Raw genomic sequence first — 26211 nt, forward strand, 5'->3', positions numbered from 1 at the left:
CAACAACCTTCAACTATAAAAAGAAAAAAAAAAACTTTTTTTCTCTTCTTCTACTTCTCTCTTATCTCCCATCTAACTCTTCTCTCTCTTCTTTCTCTCTTAAACACTCCGGTGAAGGGGTATCCCTTAGCCGGAGTGTTTAAGAGACCAAGGAGGGAGAAGAGAATAAAAGGAAGAAGAAGAGAGGAGGAAGAAGAAGAAGAAGAAGAAGAAGAATAATGAGAGAAATGATTTCTTTTTTATGGTTGAAGGTTGCCGACTTGAAAATTTTCCGGTCGGCGACCTTCCATCAGATAAGAATATGTGAGGTGGAGAGAGATGTGAGGCGAAGTTGAAGTGTGGTGAAGTGGGTGAGATGAGGTGGCTTAATGTTTTTTTAAATTAATTTTACTTGAAAATATATTTATAGGAAGGGTGGTTATGACATCTTTATTAAAGTTAACTGACGGAGTTATAAAAAAAAATCGATGTTTTAGAACCAAAAAAAGTTTTTGGGGAAGAAGGATAGTTATGGCATCCTTATTAAAGTTAACTGACAAAGTTAACAATGGTTGATGTTTTATTCTCTCCTCTTCTTTCTCTCCTCCATCTCATCGTATCCTCTTCCACTCTCCTTCTCTCTAAGTTCCGACGAAGGGAATGATCTCTTCCCTAGAATCCTTCGTCTGGAAAAAGACGAGGGTTCTGGGGTAGGAGTCTCCCTTTTGGCCGGAACCATAGAAGAGTAGAAAGAAAAGGAACAAGAGAGAAGAGAAAGATGGGAGAAGAGTTAATGGTCGTCGGAATTAGCTTTGGTGGTGTCGAGTGTCAGATAGGATATTTTAGATGTTTTGCCTAAAAACCATCTCCAATGCAAAACTTAGAGCATCTCCAATGCAAGACTCAAGAAAAACTTTAAAAAACCTATGTGTCAAGGGTGAAAAATAAATCTCTAAATGGTTTCTTTCTTATTTGGCTATTTAGAGATACTTTATTGGAAAACCTTCTCCAATGCAACACTGAAGAGAAACTTTAAACACCTATATTTTGGTGTAAATTAATTGATTTGCTTATGTGGCACTTCGAAATCCTCAAGAGGACACTCTAAATTTAAAGTCTCTCCTTAAGGATCTCTAAAATAACTACCACCACCCCATTTTCGAGATCCAAGTTAAGTGTTGCATTGGAGATGAATTTTGAAGAGAAGCTCTAAAAAATCCTATGTTACACTCTAAGATTTAGAGTTTAGAGTTTGAGTGCTGCATTGGAGATGCTCTTAAAGATACTCTATTGGAAAGCCTTCTCCAATGCAACGCTCTAGAGAAACTCTAAAAACCTATATTTTGGTGTAAAATTAATTGATTTGCTTATGTGACACTTAGAGATCCTCAAGATGACACTCTAAATTTAGTGTGTCCTCTTAATGATCTCTAAAATAACTACCGGTACCTCATTTTAGAGATCCAAGTTAAGTGTTACATTGGAAGTGTATTTCAAATAAAAACTTTAAAAGAATCCTGTCTGACACTTTAAGATTTAAAGTTTGAATCTTGCATTGGAGATGCTCTTAACTTGGATCTCTAATGTGACGTGGTGGTAGTTATTTTGGATATCCATCAATGCAATTTTAGAGTGTTCTGTCCGAGGATTTTGAAGTGTCACGTAGATAAATCAATTAATTTTATTGCGTAAGTATTTTGTCTCGTATGGTGCATTGGAGAAGACTTTTTTTTTTAATATAGCATCTCTAAATGTCCAAGGTCTCCATTGTCACATCAAATTTTCACACTTCCCACTTGAGATTTTAGAACTTTTTCTTGAGTATTTGCATTGGATATGCTCTGAAGCACAGTTGCCTCTAAGCTTTGGTGGGATTCCATTTTTTCACTGAAAATCCAAAAAAAAAGAAAAGAGTTAATTCCTATATGGCCCCCTACTTTGTGACCAGCTTCCTTTATGGCCCCCTTTTTTTCGTAAATTCAAATATAGCCTCCTATTTTCATGGAAATGTCCTAACTACCCTTCCTTTAAAACTTTTTTCAAAATAAAATCAAAAAAACAAACATAATTCCACCTCACTTCCCTCTCCACCACTTATCTCTCTCCACCTCACCTCTCTTTCCAAATCATCTTTCTCTCTCTCCAACTCACCTTTTTCTCTCTCCACCTCACTCTATCTTCTCCGATGAAGGTCGCCGGCCGGAAAATTTTCCGGAATTTTCCGGAATTTTCTCTCATCTCCCTAAAAAAATTTAAAGGAAGGGTAGTTAGGACATTTCCATGAAAATAGGGGGCCATATTTGAATTTACGAAAAAAATGGGGTCAGAAAGGAAGCTGGTCACAAAGTAGGGGGCCATATAGGAATTAACTCAAAAGAAAAACTCACCGAAATCCCGCCAAGACAACTCTCCAAAATTTCTCTCCTCGCTCTCTCTCGTTTCAGTCATCTTCTCAGTTGTGTTGAACTTCATTGTCTCTCACTCTTTACCATACAGATACCGAGGCTAGGATCTTGTGATCTATCTGTATATATTTTTTCCTCCTCAAGCTGGTGAATTTTACAATCATTTTGAACAAGGTAAAGGTAAAGACTGAAAAAAGGTTCTTTCTATTAATCCATTTCCTTCATTCAATACTTTTATGAAGTCATACTTGCCACTAGATTCTTTCTCTTATCTCGGTTTATGGTTGATTTGATTAGTGGGTATCTTTGATTTTTCTTGAATATTTGTGTTTGTTATAGAAACAGAGAAATCAAATTAGTTGTTGAGTGAGTTATCATTTAGTGCAAACGATTATGTAAGGAAAGTTGGGCATGGAATTAATAATGGATTAGAGATGACATTTACAGATTGGTTGAGGTAGTGATCATTTCGAGATGTTGTCACTCAACGTGTTTGATAATATTTCTCAATGAGAGAAGAAACAAATTCCTTTCATCTCTGTGACAAAAATGATGAAGTTTCGTTTCGTTTTCGTACATCAATTCTAGTTCCATTAGACACAGTTCTTAAGTACAGTATGATATTTGATAAATGTATATGTAATTTGATGATTGACAAATGAAGTCCAGGAATCATAGGATCTCACTTTGGTTACCCAAATAGACTCATAGATTTTGGATTTTCATGAATCCTAGGATTGCTTATTGGTTACCCAATAGACCAAGGAAAATTCTGAGTATGTATGAATCCTAGGATTGCTTACTTGTCACCAAATAGACGTAGGAAAATCTTAAGTATTCATGATCCTAAAATTCACGCCCCTTAGATTTGTTGTTACGGTGTTTAAGGTTTGTTTCAATGGCCTTTAGCTTCTTATCATATTGTTTAAATGGCGGCTTGTGAGCTTATTGCATCCTCTTGATGTACTAATGTCAAATTATGAATGATGTAATATTTGCGGCTATGTACTTATTCCATTTTGTGACGCATCCATGTCAAATGATGTAATGACTCCTTTTTTTCTTCTTTTTTAGAATTTTGTAAACTGAACTGCATAAGAAACGAATCTGTGTTTCATTTTTACACGTGTTACTTGCACGTTGGACCCGCTGGTTAATTTAAAAAAGAGGACAAAAAAATGAAAAATATAATGCGATTAATGTCGATCGCGCCAATAGCCAAATCTAGTAGCCTCTTAAATGTCCCAAAGTTCATAATCACTTCACTGATGAGTTCAAATTTTCATAATAATCGTCGTTACCCTGAAATAGATCAGAAAATTTGGACCCTGAAAAACTCTTGTCTTTATCTGAATAGTATATGAATTAACTCTTTGATTTGTTATTTCCCAATCCCACTCAGTTTATGAAGTAACTAGAAAAGAAGAAGAAGATGTTGCACGAACTCCTGGTAGCCTTATTAGGCTACACGGGAGATCTCATTATAGATGAAAGAGAGCAGCAGAAATCTCTCGGTATTTCTTTTTCTCCCGACTCTCCAATATCTGATGAATGTACTTTCAAACTTGCACCAGATCTCTCCTTCATCGAGCTATCTGAAAGGTATAATTATTAGTTTCATTAACTATTCATTTCTCTCTAAATTTTTTTTCTCACTCGCTTTTAACAAATTATGTTAATGAGGATTTTGTAGAAAACTATCATTTTAGAACCTAAACTCATTAGAAACTTCAATCCTGTAGGTATCTATCTATCTATCTACACACAGACTGGCTACTATTGTCATTTAGGTTAATAGAGGAGTTACTTTTAAGGTTTTAATCTTTAAGTTATGATTGTTGTAATCATTGATGAGTACTAATTGATTGGAGTGATGTGGTGAGGAGATCGTCCGAAAGGGAGATGTGCATTTCTTGTACTGAAGAAAAGAGGAAATATACACTTTACTTGAATTCCTAAGCCAAGAGCTAGTCTAGAGATGAAGATGTAATAGGAACTAAATATCGAAATATTTCGGTCGAAATGACCGAAAAATTTCTATTTCCATGCCTGCCGAAATTTAACTAAGTTTCTCTTAACAATGCCTTGTCAAGGAATAAATTTCACAAGTTCACCTGATGAACTTGTCAAATTTAAACACCGACAATCTGGTGAAAGAACGAATCTTTTCCATTCAATTCCGTGGGACCTGGATTTTATTCCTTCCCACATTAAGACCTTGTATCTCAACGATTCCGCATAACTCGACGTTTTTGGTGCATTCTTCCTCCATTTTCTTATGTCTTTAATTTCTCCATGAATCTTTATTTGGTGGTGATTGGAAATCCACCCTCTTACTATAGCTGTTTGACTGGAATGTGTGGATGACTGCAGGGATGTTATTGAGAGGCTTATTTCCCTGGGATTTTATTATAGGGAACTTGATCGATTTGCTACTAAATCTCGTGATTTAAGTTGGATTCATTCTACAGCTACTGCTCCCTTACCACGGACTGTTGATGTGTTGAAAGGGAAAACAAAAAAGCCAAGTGTGTATCGTAGAGCCATCGCTAATGGCATAGTTGAGATCTTATCAGTTTATAGATCGGCTGTTCTACATGTTGAACAGAAATTGCTGTCGGATCCTATGCCCATTTTGGCAATGGTAACTCAGGGCCTCAACAAGGTAAGACAATTACAATAGCTCGACTGGTTTTCTAATGTGTTTTCTGGCAGTGGAGTCGTAGATCCACGTCAATACTTAGAAAATTATGATCCTTGACTTCTCTTCATTCTAGATTTCTGTAGTTGTTGGTTATTCTTTTAGTAATTAATTTTATTGAATAGTGAAATGAAGTTGAAAGTGATTTTCTTACTGGTTATTGCTCTTTAATGGATACCATGGAAGTGTAATTCTTTGCAGACTGTCAACACGGGATTATCCATGTGTTTCTATTGATACACTTGGATATGCACTATTTTTATGTTTGCTTGTTTGTTTTGCTAAAATTGTTTGCAGTTTTTTGTTCTTTTGCCTCCTCTCCATGAGCTCATTGTGGAGATTGAGCGAAATGATGTGCGAGGAGGGCAACTCCTCAATCTTTTACACAAAAGATGTCACTGCGGGATACCTGAGTTGCAAGCATGCATCCAAAGGTACAACTAAGTTTTCTATGTATGCCAGTTTATTTTTAGTTTTACAACATACTCGTACAGTTTTTTTTTTCTCTATAACACAACCATCTCCTTTTTAATGTTTATTATTTTGCTGCCATGCAATTATCATGAAATGACCAACAAAAAAGTGTGTCTCCACTGACTTATCGTATGATGATGATGTTACATTTTTGTGTTAATGGAATTTAACAAGCTTAAATTTCAGCCCTTATGTTTGATCCAAGAATCCAAATTAACTTTTATTTCTTGATCTTTAATGTCAAAGCATAGGCTCCTTTGGCATGGACATCAGGTCATGTATCGCCAACTTGCTGCGTGGATGACTTATGGAATTATTCAAGATCAGCATGGAGAGTTTTTTATTAGAAGGTGACAAACTGGAAAAAATTTCCATCACAATTTCCCTACAGTACAAACTTACTTGTGCTCTATCCTACCGTCTGTGGAGTGCCTTTTCTGATGGTATCTGAAAGACTATATAGGGGGGCTTTTATGGTGCCTATTTTCTGTCTATTAGTTGTTTCCTTGAAACTCTAATGAGATAAACAATAGGCACACGACTTGTTAAAACTTAAAATACATTTGGAATTGGTCATGATGCATAAAAATTGTCTCCGTAAATCGTAATTGACTATGATAGACACAACACCAATAAGAGGTGTCAGACAATGCGAGTGAAACTGCCAAATGAGTACATTCCCATACTTTATTTTCTTGTCTTAGTTATGTACTTATATGGGTATCTATCTACAGTTTCCTTTGCAGTTTTGATTATCACAGTCATTGTTAGGTTCTACACAATAGGCATGCACGACTGGAATCTTTTGGTCCTAACATGATCATATACAAGTATAAACTAAAAAGACATGCAAAACTCACATTATATGCACTACAGTGTCTGCGAGGGTTCGACAAGATTACAAAGCTTGTAACATAAAACTATTTATTTTGTTGTTTATGCTCTGTAGGGAGGAGGATATGAATGTTGCAAATGATTCCTCTGCTCCAGATGTGTTTGATAAATCTGTGACAAAGTCGCCCGAGGATGCATCCTTGACAGATTGGCACATGGGCTTTCATATATTCCTGGTAGATTGAATCTCGCTCTTGTATGTGCTGTTCCATATAAACCGTTGTTTTGTAGATCTATTTCCTCCCTATCTGTCAGCTTTATGGCTCCCTTTCATCTGTACTTGATGAACAATGCGACCTCCATCAGATTGGCCCAATTCCTTCTGGACTACAGAATCTCCGAATATAAAAATACTTCAAACCCAGCCTGTCCGCAAAAGATTATCCCGACTAATTGAATATGACACACGGGTTCATAGTCCAAGCTGACTTAGCTGTGGCTGTTACAAAATAAAGTGATGGTTTCACCCTGCTTCTGAAACTGCTCCTACTAAATATATAATTGTTACAACTTTCATCCCACTATGAAATATTTTCTTCTGCATCTATTTACTTCTTTTCTTTACCAGATGTTTATAAAAGCAAGTGATTGCTTCTTTCTGTACAAAAAAAAGAAAGAAAGAAAGAACCAAACTGCGATGTGCCTGACAGAGTTAATTACGTATTGAGCTTCATAGTACTTTGTTAAGGTTTTTTGCATTAATTATGCAGGAGATGTTACCAGATTATATCCATATGCATGTTGCAGAATCAATTCTTTTTGCTGGTAAAGCAGTTAGGGTATTGCGAAATCCAAGTCCTTCTTTCAGATGCCATGATCCAGTTTCACCTCAACAAATATCACGAGGGCCACATAAGGGTCAAGGGTTTACAGGGCGATTTGCTTTCCAGAAGGAATTTTCTGCTGATGCAAAGATGATTGTAGAAGAATTACTGCCACTCACTGAGGCTGATAAAATTGATTCCATGCTTCAAAAGCTGAAGGTTGTTTGTTTCTGTACTTTTCGCTGTAAAGTGTGAATACCATGTTGATGATTCTTTTGTTATACCTTCCTTCTGACTTGTTCTTTTCTTCACCTTCAGGAGTCTTCTGAGTTTCACAAGAGGTCGTTTGAGTCTGCTGTTGATGAAGTCCGTGTAATTGCTGCCAGTCATCTATGGCAGGTAATCCACTTAAAACATTATGCTTTAAGACTCTTCGTGTATCGTTTTATGATCTGGTCCTTTCGTTAACAGCTTGTGGTCGTACGGGCCGACTTGAATGGCCACCTGAAAGCCCTTAAAGATTATTTCCTTCTAGCAAAAGGAGATTTTTTCCAGGTACCAAAACCGCGAACTTCAAATTTCTGCATTTAATTCTTCTTCTTTTTGTGTTTTTTTTTTGTTATCAAACAGGTTTATGAAATTTTATTTTGTTACACTTACCACGTGAAGCAGAACGTTGGTACATCATTCTTTCCCGTTGCTTCTCATCTTTGAGATAGCTCTTACAAAATGCAAAAGGAAGTCACTTGGAGAGACCTGATTTTTCCAGGGAACACAGGACATTATCGATTGATCCATAAAAAAAGTCAGTAGGAATGACAGTGTAGATATCCTTGAGGGGCTCATAATGAAATTTTTCTTATGAATTTCATATGTAAATCATGTCCCGTCCAAACGGCAAGTGTGGAAATTAAGCATGCTGATTCTTTGAACTGTGATATCCACAATAGAGCATCATCTTGGTTTTTATGACAGCTTCCTACGGTGACCTTTTAGTTTTCTATGTTGGATAAATTAGATGTTATCTAACTAGGGCTAGTATTTAGGCTCTAACTTGAGATCTTCCCCGCTGGGGAAGGAATGCCTTTCCATCCAAGCTACCTCATCTTCGCTTCTCGTGGAGGCTTCCCTCCATGTATTCTTTTGTCCGGTTTCCAAAATAGAGGTATTCCTTTGTTCCTTTCTTCTCAAATTTCTTCAGTTTGGTTGAACAAAGTCAGTACCCACGTGAGTTTCTTATGTTTTCTCGGATGGCCATATCAATAGCAACAAGTTCTCCTCCATCACTCTACATCCAGCGCCCATGAGCAATTTGTTGGTTTTTATAAGCTGAATATTCACCCAAGACATGCAGATTGTTTATTTCTAGATATGTGTGTATACATACTTGACGTAGATATCATCTTAGATGCTTGCTTCAGCTACACGTATGTGCTTATTATAACTTTTTCTTTCCGTAACAAAAGAATTTACTCTAATTCTTACGATTGTGAGGGAACTTGAATCTTGTGATTTTTGCTAGTTAGGTTACTTTTTCTTCTCTTTCTTGGTTTTATAGACGTATAGAGATTATTAGCAGGAGGATCGTATAGAATGAATAATAATGAGAATGGGACTGATCTACTATGGCTACTTTTACTGCAACCTGCTAAGTTTAAGATTAACTGAAATGTTGTTTATGTATAATATGCTTTATTTACTTTTCTTCTGGTCAAAATATGATTTATTTGCTCCCATCTTCATATATTCGTGTGCCAATAATTTTTCCAAGACATGTATGTTGTTTCTTACTAGTATTAAAACTACTTCACTATGCCAGTGTTTTCTTGAGGAGAGTCGCCAGTTGATGCGTTTACCACCTCGACAGTCAACTGCAGAAGCTGATCTTATGGTCCCATTTCAGCTGGTACAATTACTAATTAACATTCGTTACGAATAATAGTTCCTTTTAAAAACTTTTGTAACTGGTTCCATGTGCTTAAATTGATGTTTAAATGGTTGTTATCGCGGTCTTCGGATTTAATGATTTATGTAGTGTTAGTATTCTGTGGTGACCTGGGGTTTCCTCCTATTGTTTTGAATTGATAGACCTGCCACTCCTCTGTGTATGTCAAATACTTGATCACTGCAAACCAAACATGTTAGCTTGATTATTTATTGCAAGACCAGTTTAGCCAAGGTAATATTTCGCGTTGTAGATCCTGCAGCATGAATCCACAATCAGATGTCGGAGTATTTAAAAAAATTTATATTTTAAGGGATAAATCAAAGCCAGTGAAGCTGATATTATTAGATAATTTTGAATGTCACTTCATTTAAATATATTGAATACACTTCTGTAGGTGGACCCACCAGACCGTCATTGTTGAAATTGATTTGGCTAAACATGGTTATGCCTATGGAATCTGGAAATTTGCCTTCTACCCTGGACAGTGATAGTGGATGGGGAACCTCTATTCCTTGGTGCTTGAAACTTGATTTGGTGCACCAAAAATGAATGCTGAATGCTTTAGTTTATTATAGACATACAAAGAAAAAACTCTAAATCACATATTAAGGTCCTTCTACCCTGGACAGTGATAGTGGACTAGGACCAGAGGTTGCATGCAATATTAAGGTGAACTGATCAGTGACCATCACATAGAAATGGATTGGGTCTTGGCGGTAGCAGCTACCTTAGCCGCCCCTACTCCAAACACCGTCGATGTATGTAATAACCTCCTTTTCGTTCTTGACAGCCCATCTTTGTCCTGCTAGATTCTTTCTGTGTGAAGTTTATAAGTTTTGATCCTCTTCCTAGTTACTTTTAGAAGGTGAGCCACTGGTTTATGCACAAGCTACTGTCTTTGTCTTGAAACTGATTTACAAGCTACTATCTTTACCGCATTAGTTCCATGATTTGGGGTTTTCATTTGTTGAACAAGAAACTTTGCGGTCATTGGTATTTCTCTCCAATGTAAATTTTAGAGACCCAATCTATGTTGTTATATGATAAACTCTTGATCTAATGAATGCCTATGTTGTTTAATTGTTTAATATTAAGCTTATTAATAATCTCCAGAACTGCTTTTTTCTTTAGAAAGGTATATAAGGTCTACAAACAATATATCATTCAAGTTGTAAGTGAGCGTAACATTTTTTTATGCCTTACAGGCTGCGATAAAGACTATAGCTGATGAAGAGAAATACTTTTCAAGAGTATCCCTAAGGTCAGATTCAAGCAATGACTTTTGCTTTGATTTGATATACACAAATCATTGATCTTTAGTTACTTGTATATTTGTCCTAAGTACAAAAGATTGTACTTAGTTTTGATCTGTATCACTAGGATGCCTTCATTTGGAATCACGGCTACATCGTCCCAAGTGGGTCTATTGAAGCCCAAAGCTAGCATTGATGTCTCAGGTGTTACCTCACAAGGAAATGCTCCTACAGAGCTATCTCTTGATGGATGGGATGGGATTTCTCTTGAATATTCTATTGATTGGCCTTTGCAGTTGTTCTTCACACAAGAAGTTCTCTCTAAGTAAGTTCGGCCTTTTTGATACATTCCATTTTTAATTCCTTTCTCAGATCACATGTACAAGCCTAATTCTCTTAGAAATCGCTTTCATGAACAACTGTTAGATCTCATGACTGCAAACCTGTTATCCTTACTCATATCATTTATGTAACTATGTAAGCCTCAAGTCCGTTTCAGGTACCGTCGAGTATTTCAGTATTTACTCAGGCTTAAGCGTACACAGATGGAATTAGAGAAATCATGGGCTTCAGTTATGCACCAAGATCACACAGATTTTGCTGAACGTCGCAATGATCGAGACAATGGCTCCATATCCCAGCAGCGGCGACAACGTTCGAGACCAATGTGGCGTGTCAGAGAGCATATGGTGTTCCTGATCAGAAATCTACAGTTTTATATCCAGGTCTGATAACTTCTATAAGATCTTTCCTTCTCATTTAAAATTAATGAAAATCCATGAAAATAATTTGATGTGTGTGTGATTTGCCTTGGGGACATAATTGGGAAATCCATTCTGCATTCCTGCTTATGAGTTACAATATTATTGTAATTTTGGGCCATCAAATTTTTATGTTGTTCATTCAAGTTTTAGTCATTTCCTCACTTGTTTCTTCTCTCGCGATGATACTAATAGTTATTAGGGAAGGAAAAGAGCAACTTGAATTACATAGTTACCGTGTAATGACAATTACCATATAACCGATCTCTACTTAAAAGTTTTTGGAACAATACTTATACTTCTTTCTTTTCAGGTGGACGTGATAGAATCTCAGTGGAACGTACTACAAGCTCGTGTCCAAGATTCTCGCGACTTCACTGAACTTGTGGGGTTTCACCAAGAGTAAGTAAAATGGTTCTGATTCCCTTAATCATTTCCCATTATTATCCAATCGAGAGGTTGCTTGGACATCATTCAACAGCATCAACTTAACCATACATCCCATAAAATTTTCACTTGATTATAGTATCTCTCTCGATCCCAGTAATATTTGTTGCTGTTTCATTTTCTAATTGCTATGGATTCTGGTTAGTAATTGGTAACTGGTACTTATCGAAACTTAAAATTTCAAGAATGTTATTTCCAGATACTTATCAGCACTGATTTCGCAATCCTTCCTGGACATTGGGTCTGTATCGAGGATATTGGATAGTATCATGAAACTTTGCTTGCAATTCTGCTGGTGCATCGAGTCAGATAGTAATCCAAATACATCTGAACTGGATCATATAACTGAGGTAACTTTTATATTTATACCACATTATGGGTCGATTAAGTTTTACTATTTAAGGTAGTTCGAAGGGTCTATTTTGTTTGTTTGATGGTATTTGCTCCTTTTCAGGAATTCAACAAGAAATCAAATTCCTTATACACGATACTGCGAAGTAGTAGGCTTGCTGGGAGTCAACGAGCCCCTTTTTTGAGAAGATTCCTCTTGCGTCTAAACTTCAATTCATTCTTCGAGGTAAATACATATTCTCCTTTGGTATGTCTATATCATCTCGTTCTTCATTTATTGTCTCACTGCATTTTCAAGTGACAGACGTTTCATCTTGAAATCTTGATTGATGAACAGACAACTGCAAGAGGAGTGCTGAATGTTGTTCGATCACGCCCAACCCTTACCGATATGCAGTAAAACTGTATTCTAAATTCTCCATTGCGAAAAGAAAACTGCAGTACGTTATATGTAAGTCGGAAAGCCATATTACGTGAGGCATCCGTCATGTGTGCAAAAGCTATTTTCTGAGTGATTATGTGTATAATATGTAGCATTATAAGATTCATCTATAAGACCATGAACACTTTTTTTTTTGTTGAACAGACCATGAACACTCTTGATTGTTGAAATGTGTTGGTCTTTAGACATTGGCAATGATCAGTGAAGTTTCCTAGCACATCGTAATGACTCGCTGACCTTCCATTTGCAAAAGATTAAATACTCAAAACTCGTAATTCTTTTCGTCCAGATAGATTGGTAGGCCTTTTATCAGATCAACTATAGGAGGCTTGAGTGAACTCAGACTTTGAGTTAGATTTTAGATTCGGCTTAGAAAAAAAACATGAACAATCTTAAACTTCAATTGGGGGGTTTACAATCTTAAACTTCAATTGGGGGGTTTATTTGAATAATTTTGTCTTTGTAATCTATGTAGTAGTGTTAAAGTGACCTCTAAATTTTTTTAAATAGTCGTGCGAGTCTGGCCAGGTTGGTCTCCAGAACATACCAATAGTGGCCGACTTTTATCAGGACCAGAAAGACAGGGATCAGTCTGGCCGTGTAATTTTGACCTAGGATGGCCCGAATTTTGCAACTTAGGCCCCATCTGGCATGGCACGCGGGGTACAAAAACATAGCACGGTACAAACTGTTCTATGCCAGACCGTGAAACGGCAGGAAAATCTGAACCTTCAAGACTATTTAATGACTTCTGGAGTCCTAAAAAAATGCCTTGGATGAAACATACAAAACTGCACTTTGCAGAATTCAGACCAATTCCTATTTTGATGTTTGGTCCGTTCTTGTCAGTATATTTTTTCTAAAGATTAAGTGTGTATCTAGGTAAAATAACTACATATCTATTGAATGTGTATTTAACAAAAACTATTTGAAGAAAGTCATTAAGTTTTTGGGATGAACACCTTTTGTGTAATGAACTCAAAATTTACATATCAAACAAACAGTCTGATGATTATTAATAATTCATATTATATTCTTTCAGCAAAATCACAATGAGAACAAAACTGATTTGGGTACACCTAGAATAGATAGAAGTTTAGGGCAAAAAAAAGAGAGTCAGAAGGGGCCTTCCAACCAAAATTGAACAACACTTGAGTTACTGGCAAGGAACCGCATGTTTCCGCACCCACTGCAGCAAGACTTCATCTGCGTGCAGTTGATAGTCCTTTTATAAGTTAAAGGAACAATTGATAACGAGGGCGCTTGTCTTTGAACAAAACGTTTCCAGAGCAGTAATAAGGGCATATAGTAATCAGTTAGCTTTTTGTCTTTTGGTTGCTCTCTTTCCCACTTTGACGACAGTATTTCTTTTCTTGTTCGACTTGTCTGCCTGCCCTTTACGTTTGTTCTCTGCATTTTTCTCATAAGGATCCACATCTTCAAACTCGATTGGCTTTATGATTATACCAGATTTCTTTACAACCTGAATCCATAATTAGGTAACATTAGAATTGAGAGTACAAGCCACTTACATGTCTATGAAGTGCTGAATTTTTTCTTCTGTTTATATTGTAGAAAGCATGAATCCAATCCTTTCAGAGAGGCAAAAATAGATCGGAAACCAAAATTAGATAGACTTTCAATGGCACTTACATCTGGCCTGATAAGTGCATTGACTGTTGTTGCAGGGTTGAAATCGGGCCCAACAGGCACGCGAAGGCTCTGTTCAAAAACTTCCTTCGATTTGTATGGAAATGGTAATGCCTTTACTTGTAGCTTTGCTGCCTGCCAAGCAAGAAATTCAAACCAAACCTTTTAATTTGCTGAAAATATTAGATAATTAAATATACAAGCATAATCAAACTAAATAAATTACTCGAAAGAAACTGCATGGTGATTTGATAAACTAATCCAGAAGCTTTGCTTAACCAGATAATTCTGCTACAGCTAGTGGATAGAAAAGGAAAATTTCCACACATTATCTAGGTTTCTCATCTTACCTCCCTGTTGGCATAACAAATCATATGAATTTGAAAATAATAACAGGTACTCCATTTTCCAGACCTTTTAAACTATCAAATACAGCTTCTGTTCTATTTTCGGTTCCCAGCACAAATTTTTTCTTTTATTCAGTGTTAAGCATCGAAGGCACAAAAGAAAAAATTTCTTTGAAATAAATGTAAATTCAAGGATGGTATTGAAAATCCAAACATTACTAACCTTTTTGTCAACCTTCTCAGAGATGATGACATGTTTCAGATGTGAATCCTTCCTCTTCTTAAGTTCATCTTCCCGTTTCTTTTTTGCATGTTCGTGCTCTTCACGCATCCAAGCTGGCAAACCCTTCTTCTTTTGGATATGAGTCCATTGACCCCAGCCTGGAACTAATACTGGTTTTTCAGGTTCAGGGTTCTCTTGATTCACGATGTCTGACTTCTCCTTCTCAAATTCTTGTGCTACATCATCACCAGCAAAAGCACTGCGTATAAGATCTGCCTGAGATGGAAGTTTGTAATCTTCCTTCGGGATGGAAGAAAGAATTCCATCCACCATCTCTTCCCCACTTTCACTACCACTATCCTCTTCCACATCCTTCAAAATTCAGAAGTTAATAGCAAGAACTCAATCACAAAAATAGAACTATAAGAATCTAGTTTAATCAACGGGTGTCGGTCAAACCTTGAGGTCTTCGTTAGGCAAAGCTTGGTGTCCCACCTCCGGGTGCTCTTTCTTGCCACTCTTATTTTTATTCTCGCCTTTCATCTACATGTTTAATAAATAATTAAAAGAGATCCAAGATGTTTCACTAACAAGGAAAAAGGAGGCAAATTAACCTTCTTCCAAGAGTTCGATGCGAACATAGAAACTTCGTACGTCGTCTTCACCCCAGGGTTTCCAACAATTTCATCAAAATTCTGAAATACGGAAAGAGAATAAGAACTCCAAATCTTGGCATAAATTATAGGGTGAAGAAAAGAATGGTGTATTGTGGACGTGGAACCGCTATACCTTAAACAGAGGATCCAAACCACTGTTGGAGTCTTCAGGTCTAACAGAATTGATACGAGCATTTTTCTGTGAAGCCATATTTGTGTCAACATCTATATTTTCTTCATTGTCCATATCATCATCACTATCGTTGTATCTACCGAACTTATCCGATTGCATCTTAGTGTTCTGTTCATCAGGCTGCTTTTTAGCTGCCCCAAAAACCCGTCTACCACTTGAAGTAGCTATCTTTGGACTTTGCTGCCCGTTTATGTCCTCCAGCTCCCTCAATGATGACTCGTACTGTTCAATAGCTAGCTTGGCTTCCTCCTCTACAGCCTCTTTTCGCTTTTCCATTCCACGAACCTAATTATAGCCAAGAGAGGAAGAACAAGAACAAATAAATACCATAACTCAACAATATGGTAAAGTCCCAGGGAGCCTGTGAAACTCTGATAGTGAAATGAAGAAAGAAAATGTATAGGCCAATAATTGTATCCCCTTCTTTGACAAGAATTGATCATGATGTAAGAGACTCAGAGTTAGATGCAAACAAAGGGAGGATCTAAATTAAGAAGAAAATAGGAAATGGAGTACAGAACGAATATGAACACTCGAACAAGAATGCAAAAAAGGAATACCATGAAAGGCAAGGAAAGTATTCCTGATTTAGGCATATCGTCATCCTCCTCTAAAACTTTAAGGGTCTTCTCCTTGGCTTTTGTCAGCACCTTGAAAGCTCCGTCATGGTCTGTGACAGGTGAAGGATCATCATCCTCATCATCATCATCGCCACTATCATCGCTGCTACTGCCGTCCTTCATTGAATTCATCTTTCTAATTAAAAGTGCATGTTCATGAAGCTGTTCAGAAATAGCAGCTCTAGTTCCTTCATCTTGTGCAGCCAAACCACGCTGTAAGATACGTTTTGCCCATTTGGAGTTGTTCTTGTGTTTCAATCTCATACGTTCCTACATTATATTCGAAAACAGTTACAAGAATAAGAAAACAATCTAATAATAGAGATATAGTAGCAGTGGAAGACTTTGTATCAATGTTCAGTGTAGCAAAATCACATAATCCAGAATGAGATGTCAATTTAATTGGAGGAAAAAAAGCAGTACCTCGGCCCGTTTAAATTCTTGCTTCATGGCAAGTTCCTTTGCAGCTTCAGGATCCATGTCCATTTCCGCAGATGATGCTTTCAACCTATCCTTCTTTAACTGACGATGAAATGTTTTAGACTTGATTTTCTTAATGTGCTTTGCTTTAGTTTCGTGACGGAAAAGAAGACTACGCATTTTAGCAAGACGATTTTGGCGTTCCCTGACATCTTCAACAGATACCTGCCAATGTAACGACTATCATAGTTAGATAATGAAAATGAACTCACACTGAGTACATAGGAATGCATCTTTAAGAAGTCTTTTTTTTTGTTGAAATGCATCTTTAAGAAGTCTCTTAAACTAAATGTAGGGCATACCATGTTAAGTTCAAGAAGCCTTGCACCATCATTCTTATGTGCATCTACTAGCTCTTTGTCCTGGACAACTGAAGCCATTTGCTTTTCAAAATCAGTTCTAGGTTGAAATTCAGAAACTATTGCCCCTACAGTAGAAAACCCAACGTCCGTATCTTCGTCAAACATAATTGTAGGTGCCTCTCTGTTCCTCTTTACTATTGGCTCCCACTTAGTAATTTCCTTCTTTGATTCTTTATAAGCTGCACCCCTCTGTATCTTCTCTCGCTCAACTTTTGGAAGCGGTGCTTGAACAGACATAGAATTTTGCTCCAATTGTTGCGTTCTTTTTCTGAGCTTGTTGTATCCAGGCTGCCCATGAAGTGGATCCAAGAGGTCTAGAATGGTTATTTTACCACTACCATCTTGAGTAGGATTGAACTCAGATTCGGGTAAGATAAAGTTCTGCTTATTCTTCTTCTTACCTAAAATAATGAGCAAACTTATATGATTCCTCGTGTCATTAAACAACACCCGTATTTTCAAACGAATCAACTGAAACTCATTTTACCTTCAAATGCCTCAGCTGGCATCCCAGTGATTCCTTGCAGAATCCTTCCATGTTTTTCCTCATCTTCTTCATCATCATCATCATCCCCTGATTCATCTGATCGAACATTCTCATCCTACATAAAGGCAAAAATAACAACAAATATGATTACTTTCTTCAATTCTTAAGCTAATAGTCAGTAAGTTACAATTTTTTCAATAGGAATAACAACAAATAGTTCGTAAACAAATATAACTTATTATGATGAATTAATGGCAATTCTGGAATTGTTAGTTTCAAGATGAAGAAGATAAACTGAATTGAAGATACAGAAAGTAAATAAGAGAGAAGAAACCTAACGTACGTCAAAATCTTCGGGAAGCTCATACTCAAGATTATCAACAACATCAAAACGTCGGTTCTTCTTTGATTCCTCTTCCGGCATCTGTTCATCATACTCGTAAACATCCTGAACATGTAATTCCTCATCAGAGTCAATCTCTTCATCATCATTGTTTCTAGGGTTAGGGTTTAGGAACTCAATATCTTTTCGAAGTGCAGAAGGCAAACGAGGACCAGATTTCTTCCCGTCACGTTTTTCATTTTTCTGGTTGCTACCACCTTTCCTTTTCCGTTTGTTGTCCACCATTTTTTTTAGGTTTTTTGCTAAACCCTAAATCAGTAAGTGAAAGATGACAACGGTCTGCGTCTCTGCCTCTGTTCCTAAAAATCCAGTCTTCCTCACCGTTTTTCTTAAGAACCCTAATAGGAAAGGAGCCTCCTTTAGCCACCCTCTAAAACCCTAAAATTCGTTAGTTTCACTTCATTTAGCTGGACGTTGTTTGCTATAATCTGCGCCAATTAAGATCGTCTTGACGGTTGAGATTATACGGTACGATTGAGGGTTCTTTAACGAATAACTAAACTGTTGGAGGACTCAATAGAGTTTGTGAGGGTAAAATCACGAACGTGGCGGCTTATATACCTTTCTAACTCAATTATGTAGGGACATTGCGAGATTGACCCACGTAAATGACAATATTTAGACTATGCCCTCCATTTTTCAGAAGACTGTTATTGACCCTTCTTTTGCGCAGATCAGACAAAAACCTTACATAAAAAATGAGTTATCGTCCCTTCTGTATTGTGGTTACAAATGAACTATTCTTACTGAACTAACCGCAGGTAATTTCAAATGAAGCAAAAGTTTGGTTTATTAAACGTATAAATAATAATAAGTTTGTCGGCCTTTAGACCTATTTAGTATGGTGTTGGGCTTTAGGACTCTTTCTTTCGTAGTTTAACTTAGGCGGTAACCGTGTTTATCGCATCTTGATGACGTATCAATGTCTTGTAATGACTAACGTATATCGTAGTTGATTTCTTAAAAAAAAAAAAAACCTTCCTAATTGTACTATAGACGAACATGTTTTTTTTCCTTCTTACTCTTGTGGTGAATAAAGTGATTCTACATAAAACTAACACTAATATATAAATAAATTTTAGAAAACATATTAAAAATAATAAGAGAAACATCCCATGTGAAAAGAAAAGTAGAATATCTACCTATTTAAGCATACAAGATGTTTTAAACGCACTTCCATGTGAAACTGGTGGTCCTCGTGCATCTGTGCACTACTCTACGCACAACATCCCAAGTAACACATTTGCTTTAGATTTTTCACGGGTAGTGTTCACCTTTTGCCTTGTCCATCACAAGACTTTTTCAGATGAGAAAACACACAATAACGTTTAAATCAAACTTTAAATTGAAATATACAACAATTAGGCTAACGAAAAACATAAAAATCCATGATGTATCTCAGGTCAGCCGATGCAGACTAATTATTGAAAGAAGAAAAAGGGGTCGAGAAAGGAGCGTAAAACAGACGGTTATGTCTCACATACTTAGAAGAAGGGCATTTTGATCATTGTTCACAGTTGGTTGTTCGCACACGCCTTACTAAACTAGATTTTTACGGTTTCCGTCAAAAGAGAAGTCTATATCAATCATTTAAAAATCTAGGACGTAATCCAAAATAATACCATCTTTATGGGACCAATGTCAAAACCTCCCTATGAAATTTCTCATCTACCATTTCTTGCTTATGGAGATTGATTAGGTACAACTGTACAAGCTCTGCCATTTTATAAGAATCCTAGAGAGAGAAAATAGATAGAGAAACTAGAAATGGGGGTTCTGTTCATACCAAGACCAATGGTGCTTCTAATGGTGGCATTTCTCTGTCTTATTAACCTGTATTTAACACCAACGTTAGCTGCTCTCAACCACGACGAACCCACTGCTTACGATTTTCTCAAGAAATATCATTTCCCAAAAGGGTTATTACCAGTGGGAGTAACTGGATACGAATTGAATAATTCCACTGGAAAATTCTCAGCTTTCTTGAAAGGAACTTGCAGTTTTTCACTTGAAGGTTCTTATCAATTAAGATATCAATCGACCATTACTGGTTATATTTCCACAAACAAGATCACTAATTTGCAAGGGGTAAGTGTTAAAATTCTGTTATTTTGGGTAAACATAATTGAAGTTGTTCGTGTTGGAGATGAACTTCAATTTTCTGTTGGAATTGCTTCTGCTAATTTCCCCCTTGATAATTTTGAAGAACGTCCTCAGTGTGGGTGTGGGTTAAATTGCCATACTGTTAATTATTATTATGATGATGATGTGAAAATGAGTAAGAAATTGAGAAACCCTTTTGTTGATTTTTCTTAGAAATCAAATCAGTTGATTTAGGTTTTATGTTTTTATGTATGTGTAATAATCTGTTACTGGGTATTCTGTTCTTGGATTTCAAATATAAAATCTTAGTTTGCTTCCTTAGTTAAATTAATTTGTGCCTTGTCATTGTTCTTATAAACCATAACTGTAGTTAAGTATTTCAATCATTCCAAATAGAGTGTTATAATTGGTTGATTTTTAGATCAAGGATGAGGAATTAGATTAGGCTGTTTGATGGAAAATTTGGGGAAATGTATTATGTATTGCATTCTTAGGTTTTTCATAATTAGAGCACGGAACCTACGATTTTGAGATCATAACAATACAAATTACTACAAACATGAATCTCGGATATATTAATTATCTGTTTATTGATGGTTTGGTAGGATTTTGAGACTTAGATTTAGCTTTTTGTAGATGTTTATTACAGTTTGAACTTAGATTATGCTCATTAGATTGGCTTTACTGAATTAGCCCGAGATATATGAGCATTTATATCAACTGACTGTAGTCGTAATAGCAGTGCTATGTTTATAGTAGTGCCATTTCTTCTTCTGAACGAGAACTTGATCTACAGTAGTTGTATCCTACTTGAGTCCCTAATCATATCTGATATGAGTTAAATCCTCATTTGCATTATACTTTAGTCCCACATTGTTTAGGAAGGCCTTCCAGAGCTGGGTTATATAACTTATACGGTAGTGCCGCGACTTGTATAAGTGGTCCATGTGAGAATATTCTCAAATGGGAAAACGTACTCGAGTGACCAAGGATATAATATCTAGGTCCTCCCCACTCATAGCCAATTGGCTTTGAGTTGGTGGTCACAAACTTAGCATGGGGCTCCTGGAATGGCCCCCTGTGACGAGAAAAAACCATGTTCCATGTCGAACTGAGTAGAGTGCACATAACGGATGCCTCATTCAATGACAATGTCACTAGACCTATTGGATGAGCATGTTTTGAGGCTGGTCGAGTGCAGAAGCTTCGCAGATTCACGGCAGTACTCTGTGATGAGAAAAAAACCGTTTGTAACGTGGATCTGAGCAGAATTTGCATGGGTGAAGCCTAAATCAGGGTTAAATGCTACTGGCAGTGAGACGGGTTTTACATTAATATCTTTGTTCAATTATATCCTACCAAAAGTAGTACTTCCATTTTATCCCGTTATCTCTAACACAAGTTTTTGTGAGTGTTCGGAGAAGTGATGTTATAAATCTGTAGCAAGTTTCTTTTTTCCTTTCACCTACTATTTGGGACCTATACATCGACAGTTACCACTCCTTGTACGAAGTACTTTAGGCAGGATCCGTGATCTTTAATGCAATTCAAGGGCTTAGCAAATTCGACTCAATTTTTCCGTGATCTTTAATGCAATTCAAGGGCTTAGCAAATTCAACTCAATTTACATGAGTTTTAGAGAAACCGCAAATTCTGTAAGTAGGGGAAGTAGATTCTCTCTTTGAAGAAGGAACAGAAGCTAGCTTTATTTGTTTTGGCTAGAAATCATAAACTGAAATTGAGGAGTTCAGTGTTAAGACCTTCAGTAGGGCTTCTAGCGGGTCTTGTTGCCCCGGAAACGGCCCGTTTTAGCGCCATGCGCTTGGCACATCTGGTAAAATTTTCTAAAATCTCCACCCCTCCCTTGTAGTTGTTCCATGGTTGTTAGAGGCTTCCAGCTATATTTTCAGACATTATCTTGGAATAAATTTAGAAGCTCCACTTGAAGGCCTTCCTCAGAAGTCAGAACTAACTATCAGGGGAGCCCATACCTAAGAAGAATCAGCCTGGCAGAGTTTGACTGGCAGATGAGTTTTCCTATCTATTGTGTTGATATCACTGTTGCTAAATTTAGGAATATTGGGGAAGATGAATCAGGAACACTCACTCTAACCCCATTAGTAGGGGACAAGGGGACGACGCCCTTGGCCCCTATGAATTTCATTTCACTGAATTTAATCAAAGGTGATTCCTCTTGAGAAAGCCCCTTACTAATATAGGCGTTAGCGCATAGCCTTTCTTGATGGAACCATAAAGCCCAGCTTAACAGCAGTGAGCTCTGCTTTCAGAGCGCAGCGGGCCATGCTTTCGTATTGAGGCTGCAAGCAGCGAGCTCCGCAAGAAGAGCAGAGCGAGCCTTTAAGAGAAAGCCGTAGCGTGCTAGCCTTTTAAAGCAGGCTGCTAGTTGCATAGCGCTACTCTTCTTTTTTCCAGGCTCGGTGAGTGAAACACAATTTATGCTGATGGCGGCAGCTCCCAAGAGCGTGTCGAGCATACACCAATACCCGCGAAGCATCTGAAGACCTAAGGGCCCTCTTTACCGGAACAAGGAATATGTATTAAGAATGCCAAGAATTTCTGAGAACTGATAATGACCTTTCTACCTTCTGGAATTCGAGGAACTAAATTGAATTTATACCCCTGTTCAAACTTTATGCCATGGATACCTGATGTTCTGATGAAAACCATCTCTCACAAGCTGCACAACCTTATTTCGAAAAATCTTGTTTCATTTAGTTTGTTGAGCATGTAGTGTTCTTTAACTTCAGCATTAAGTATTTGATGACATATCAAGATCCTATATTGAACAAATCTACAGATCAGGCACCATATGTATTAATCGTATGCCATTCAACAAGATGAGTGTTCAGGTTTGAGTGATATTTGCTTCATGACACTGGAGCTCTAGGTGACGGTGCTATGGGGTTCCAAAATTTCCCAAAAGTATTCTCTCAGGAATTTGCTCTCTTTTATTGCTTAGGGGGGGTAGTGGAGCGGGACTTTCACAGACTTTCATAGACAAAATGTCCCGTAGACATTTCAAGACATTTCGGATGAGTTATTATAGACAACATGTGTTCATAGACATTTTCAAGACATTGAGAGTTTGTAGACAAAATGTCTTTATAGACATTTCAAGACATTTGATCCATAGACAAAATGTCCTGGGGACATTTTAAGATCTTGAGTCCATTGACAAAATGTGTAATGCATATTATATTTGTGCTAATCAAAATATATTTTTCGACTTTTGTAGACATCTGTGAATATTTGTGGACATTGATGGACATTTTGTAGACATTTATTATTTTAATCTTATTATTATTATTTAATCACATGAAATAATATATTAATACTAACATTTTAAAAATATATTTTTCGACTTTCGTAAACATTTGTGAATATTTGTGGACATTGATGGACATTTGGTAGATATTTATTATTTTAATATTATTATTATTTTTTAATTACATGAAATAATATATTTATACTAACATTTCAAAAATATATTTTTCGACTTTCGTAGACATCTGTAAATATTGTGGACATTGATGGACATTTGGTAGACATTTACTATTTTAATATTATTATTATTGTTTAATCACATGAAATAATATATTTATACTAACATTTCAAAAATATATTTTTCGACTTTCGTAAATATCTGTGAATATTTGTGGACATTGATGGACATTTGGTAGACATTTATTATTTTAATATTATTATTGTTGTTTGATCACATGATGGACTTCAAATGTCTCTTGTTTTTTGAAAGACATTTTGGCTTCCAAATTTGTCCCAAATCCTTCACAAATTCATCAAACTATGAAGTTCACCAAAGTCTGGGGCATATTTTGTCTACAATCGAATGCCTCAGACTTTCATAGACTCTCAAATGTCTGGATTTGAATGCCTCAGACTTTCGTGGACTCTCAAATGTCTGGATTTGAATGCCTCAGACTTTCGTGGACTCTCAAATGTCTAGATTTGAATGCCTCAGACTTTCGCGGACTCTTGAGAGTCCGCGAAAGTCTTGCTCCACTACCCCCCCCCCCCCCCCCCCTTAGTGTCTATGTCAAGTTTGTAGTCATCCAACTCAAAATTAACAGTTGATGTACTGATAAAGCCTATACATAATATTCTTGGTTACAAGAGTTCCCTTTCACAATGTGGGACTATCCTCACACGCCTCCTCGTGTGAAGTTTGTTTGAACATGTTCTTATTTATTTCCGGATGATGTGGAACATGTGTAACTTTTAAACTTATCACGTGTAGGCCTAGCTCTGATACCACGTCAAAGTCGATGGACATCCAAGTCGAAACCAATCAACAGTGAGTGAAAAAATTAGATATTACTAGGTCGCCATCTTTTCATGAGATTCTTCTCACAGTGGGACATTGCGTAGAAATACTAAAGTTTTACAAGATTTAATACATTCAGTTGTACCAACAAAATGTTTATTCTCTTCCTCATTCTTCTAGGACGTAAATGTTGGAATCGGTACTTAGCTCAAAAGGAGCTGGACCGGTTTTTCCTTAATTTGAGGTACCTATATTCATCGGAATCTCGATCAAGACGTCTAGTTGGATTTGTCTCGTCGAGCTCTTGAATTTAGACTCAAATTTTGTCCAAATCCGATTCCGTATGAGTGAGTTATTACAAAATTCGTTTGGTATGGGTACCATTAACTCAAAACCGGGATTTTGAGTTAGTACCACATTTATGAAGGAGGAAACATTTTATTTCCTTATATAGAACCTTCCATATATTTATGGTATGTTCTTTAGAATAGAAAGGTCACCAATACTTCTATAAATACCAAACAGAATCCAGCAAACAAAATACGAAATTTTTTAGCATTCAAAGTTAAGAGCATTTAGAGTTTAAGAAGTCAATTCATCTGTCGTTCTTACTGCTTGTTCTAAGTTCGCACGCTTTCAGAGAAACGAAGTACTCTCGTCGTCATACTGAAAGGTACAGCCGTTGTATCCTGAGAGACAAACATCTCACTGGTTTTAGTACTAATACCAGGGTGTTCACTGTCTTAAGGAAAGAGACAACTCGACTCGGCTTTTCTCTCTCTAACCTTTTTTTTTTTTATTAATCTTTGTTTGATTATACTGGTTTTACTTTTTTAAGTTTTAGACATAAAAGTTATCTCTGAATTTATTTCAGAAATACACAGGAAGGTATATCCTTGTTTTTATTAAAACAGGAAGACATAACCCTGGTTTTTCATAATACCAGAGAAACAACAGTAAAGTATTAAAATCTTTTGAATAATAAAGGGAAAATGTTTATTTTCTCCGGCTTTAGTCTAAGGTGCAGTTACCGTTACTCAAATTACAATGACTATCAATATTAAGACGAAAAGAGAAATTTAAATTTAAACTTTGTGTTTTATCTTAGCCTCCTTATTTTTTTCCGATAATGTGTCTGTTGGGAAGTAATATGACGGCTTTTCCTGTTTTCGGTAGGGTTCACTTCCTTTTTTTTTTTTTTTTTGATGAAGGGTTCACTTCCTTGATTCTTCATTGAATTACTTCACAGAATTAGTAGAAATAAAGGATAATGTTTTTTTATTTTTGTTGAGGTATAATGTTTGAAAGCTAAAAACAAAATAAAAAGTGAAATTGGAATTAGAACCATGTGGTTTAGTGGTTGGTTAGGGCAATAAATGAAAAGTCATCTAACTAATGCATGCATCTTACTTCACCAATAATGCAAATCCACTAAAACAAAATAAAATAGCAATTGAAAGAGATTAGGTGTCAAAGATAAATTATTGAATTGTTGTTTAGATAATCATCATTAACTATAAAGAACCTAAATAAAGAAAATATACATATTTAAACATTAGAGAAATCTTCCATGATATGAACCCACAACTAGTGACATGGTCCATTTCTTATGATATCCTTGTGTTTTGGTTGCTTTCAATATATCAAAGTTCTTGTCCATAAAAATATTTAAAAAATTATGAGATGGTGTTTTAGCTCGATACCGTAAATGATACGTGTTTAGCATATTAAAATATATTCTTTTTAAGAACATTTTTTATTGAAACATTCTACGGAGGGAGACACGTAGTGAACAATCATTGTGTCTATCATAGTGGAGAAAATCACAATTGTTTACATTATATTTTAATACCTATTCTTAGCTTGTTTAGTATGACCACTTCATGGTTTTAAAAGTTGTTTTTAGTTTTTGAATGGCTCAAAATGTCTCCAATATTTTATAACTTTTATTAGAACAATAAGAGA

At 36.3% G+C, this 26211-nt stretch overlaps 3 protein-coding genes across 4 annotated transcripts; 2 read left to right on the forward strand and 1 right to left on the reverse strand.

The window, feature by feature from the left end:
* Positions 1-1745: 1745 nt before the first annotated feature.
* GCP4 (GAMMA-TUBULIN COMPLEX PROTEIN 4) lies at positions 1746-12636 on the forward strand. 2 transcript variants are annotated; one of them, XM_086661380.1, is made up of 18 exons: positions 1746-1892; positions 2357-2558; positions 3787-3986; positions 4758-5049; positions 5383-5519; positions 5811-5909; positions 6509-6629; positions 7164-7436; positions 7536-7616; positions 7689-7772; positions 9037-9123; positions 10371-10426; positions 10546-10743; positions 10918-11143; positions 11493-11581; positions 11826-11976; positions 12081-12203; positions 12315-12636. In XM_086661380.1, the coding sequence occupies exons 3-18, from the start codon at positions 3817-3819 to the stop codon at positions 12375-12377; spliced, it is 2250 nt and encodes a 749-aa protein (XP_086517506.1). In that variant the 5' UTR covers positions 1746-1892; positions 2357-2558; positions 3787-3816; the 3' UTR covers positions 12378-12636. The 2 variants fall into 2 exon arrangements, with proteins under 2 accessions (XP_086517506.1, XP_086517507.1); XM_086661381.1 differs by having other exon boundaries at positions 1752-1892; positions 2357-2581.
* A 746-nt stretch (positions 12637-13382) lies between these two features.
* LOC147559475 (U3 ribonucleoprotein (Utp) family protein) lies at positions 13383-18236 on the reverse strand. The gene is made up of 11 exons (XM_086661382.1): positions 17781-18236; positions 17438-17552; positions 16891-17351; positions 16532-16753; positions 16049-16378; positions 15429-15773; positions 15254-15334; positions 15099-15182; positions 14640-15011; positions 14073-14204; positions 13383-13902 (listed from the first exon to the last, which is right to left on the reverse strand). The coding sequence occupies exons 1-11, from the start codon at positions 18063-18065 to the stop codon at positions 13732-13734; spliced, it is 2598 nt and encodes an 865-aa protein (XP_086517508.1). The 5' UTR covers positions 18066-18236; the 3' UTR covers positions 13383-13731.
* Positions 18237-19533: 1297 nt separating this feature from the next.
* Positions 19534-20270, forward strand: LOC147559476 (uncharacterized protein At5g01610-like). The gene has a single exon (XM_086661359.1). The coding sequence runs from the start codon at positions 19608-19610 to the stop codon at positions 20154-20156; it is 549 nt and encodes a 182-aa protein (XP_086517485.1). The 5' UTR covers positions 19534-19607; the 3' UTR covers positions 20157-20270.
* Positions 20271-26211: the final 5941 nt, after the last annotated feature.

The sequence above is a fragment of the Eschscholzia californica genome, unplaced genomic scaffold, assembly GCF_041429995.1.
Source record: "Eschscholzia californica isolate CP2 unplaced genomic scaffold, dmEscCali1.0.p SCAF_2, whole genome shotgun sequence".
Taxonomy (NCBI): Eukaryota; Viridiplantae; Streptophyta; class Magnoliopsida; order Ranunculales; family Papaveraceae; genus Eschscholzia; species Eschscholzia californica.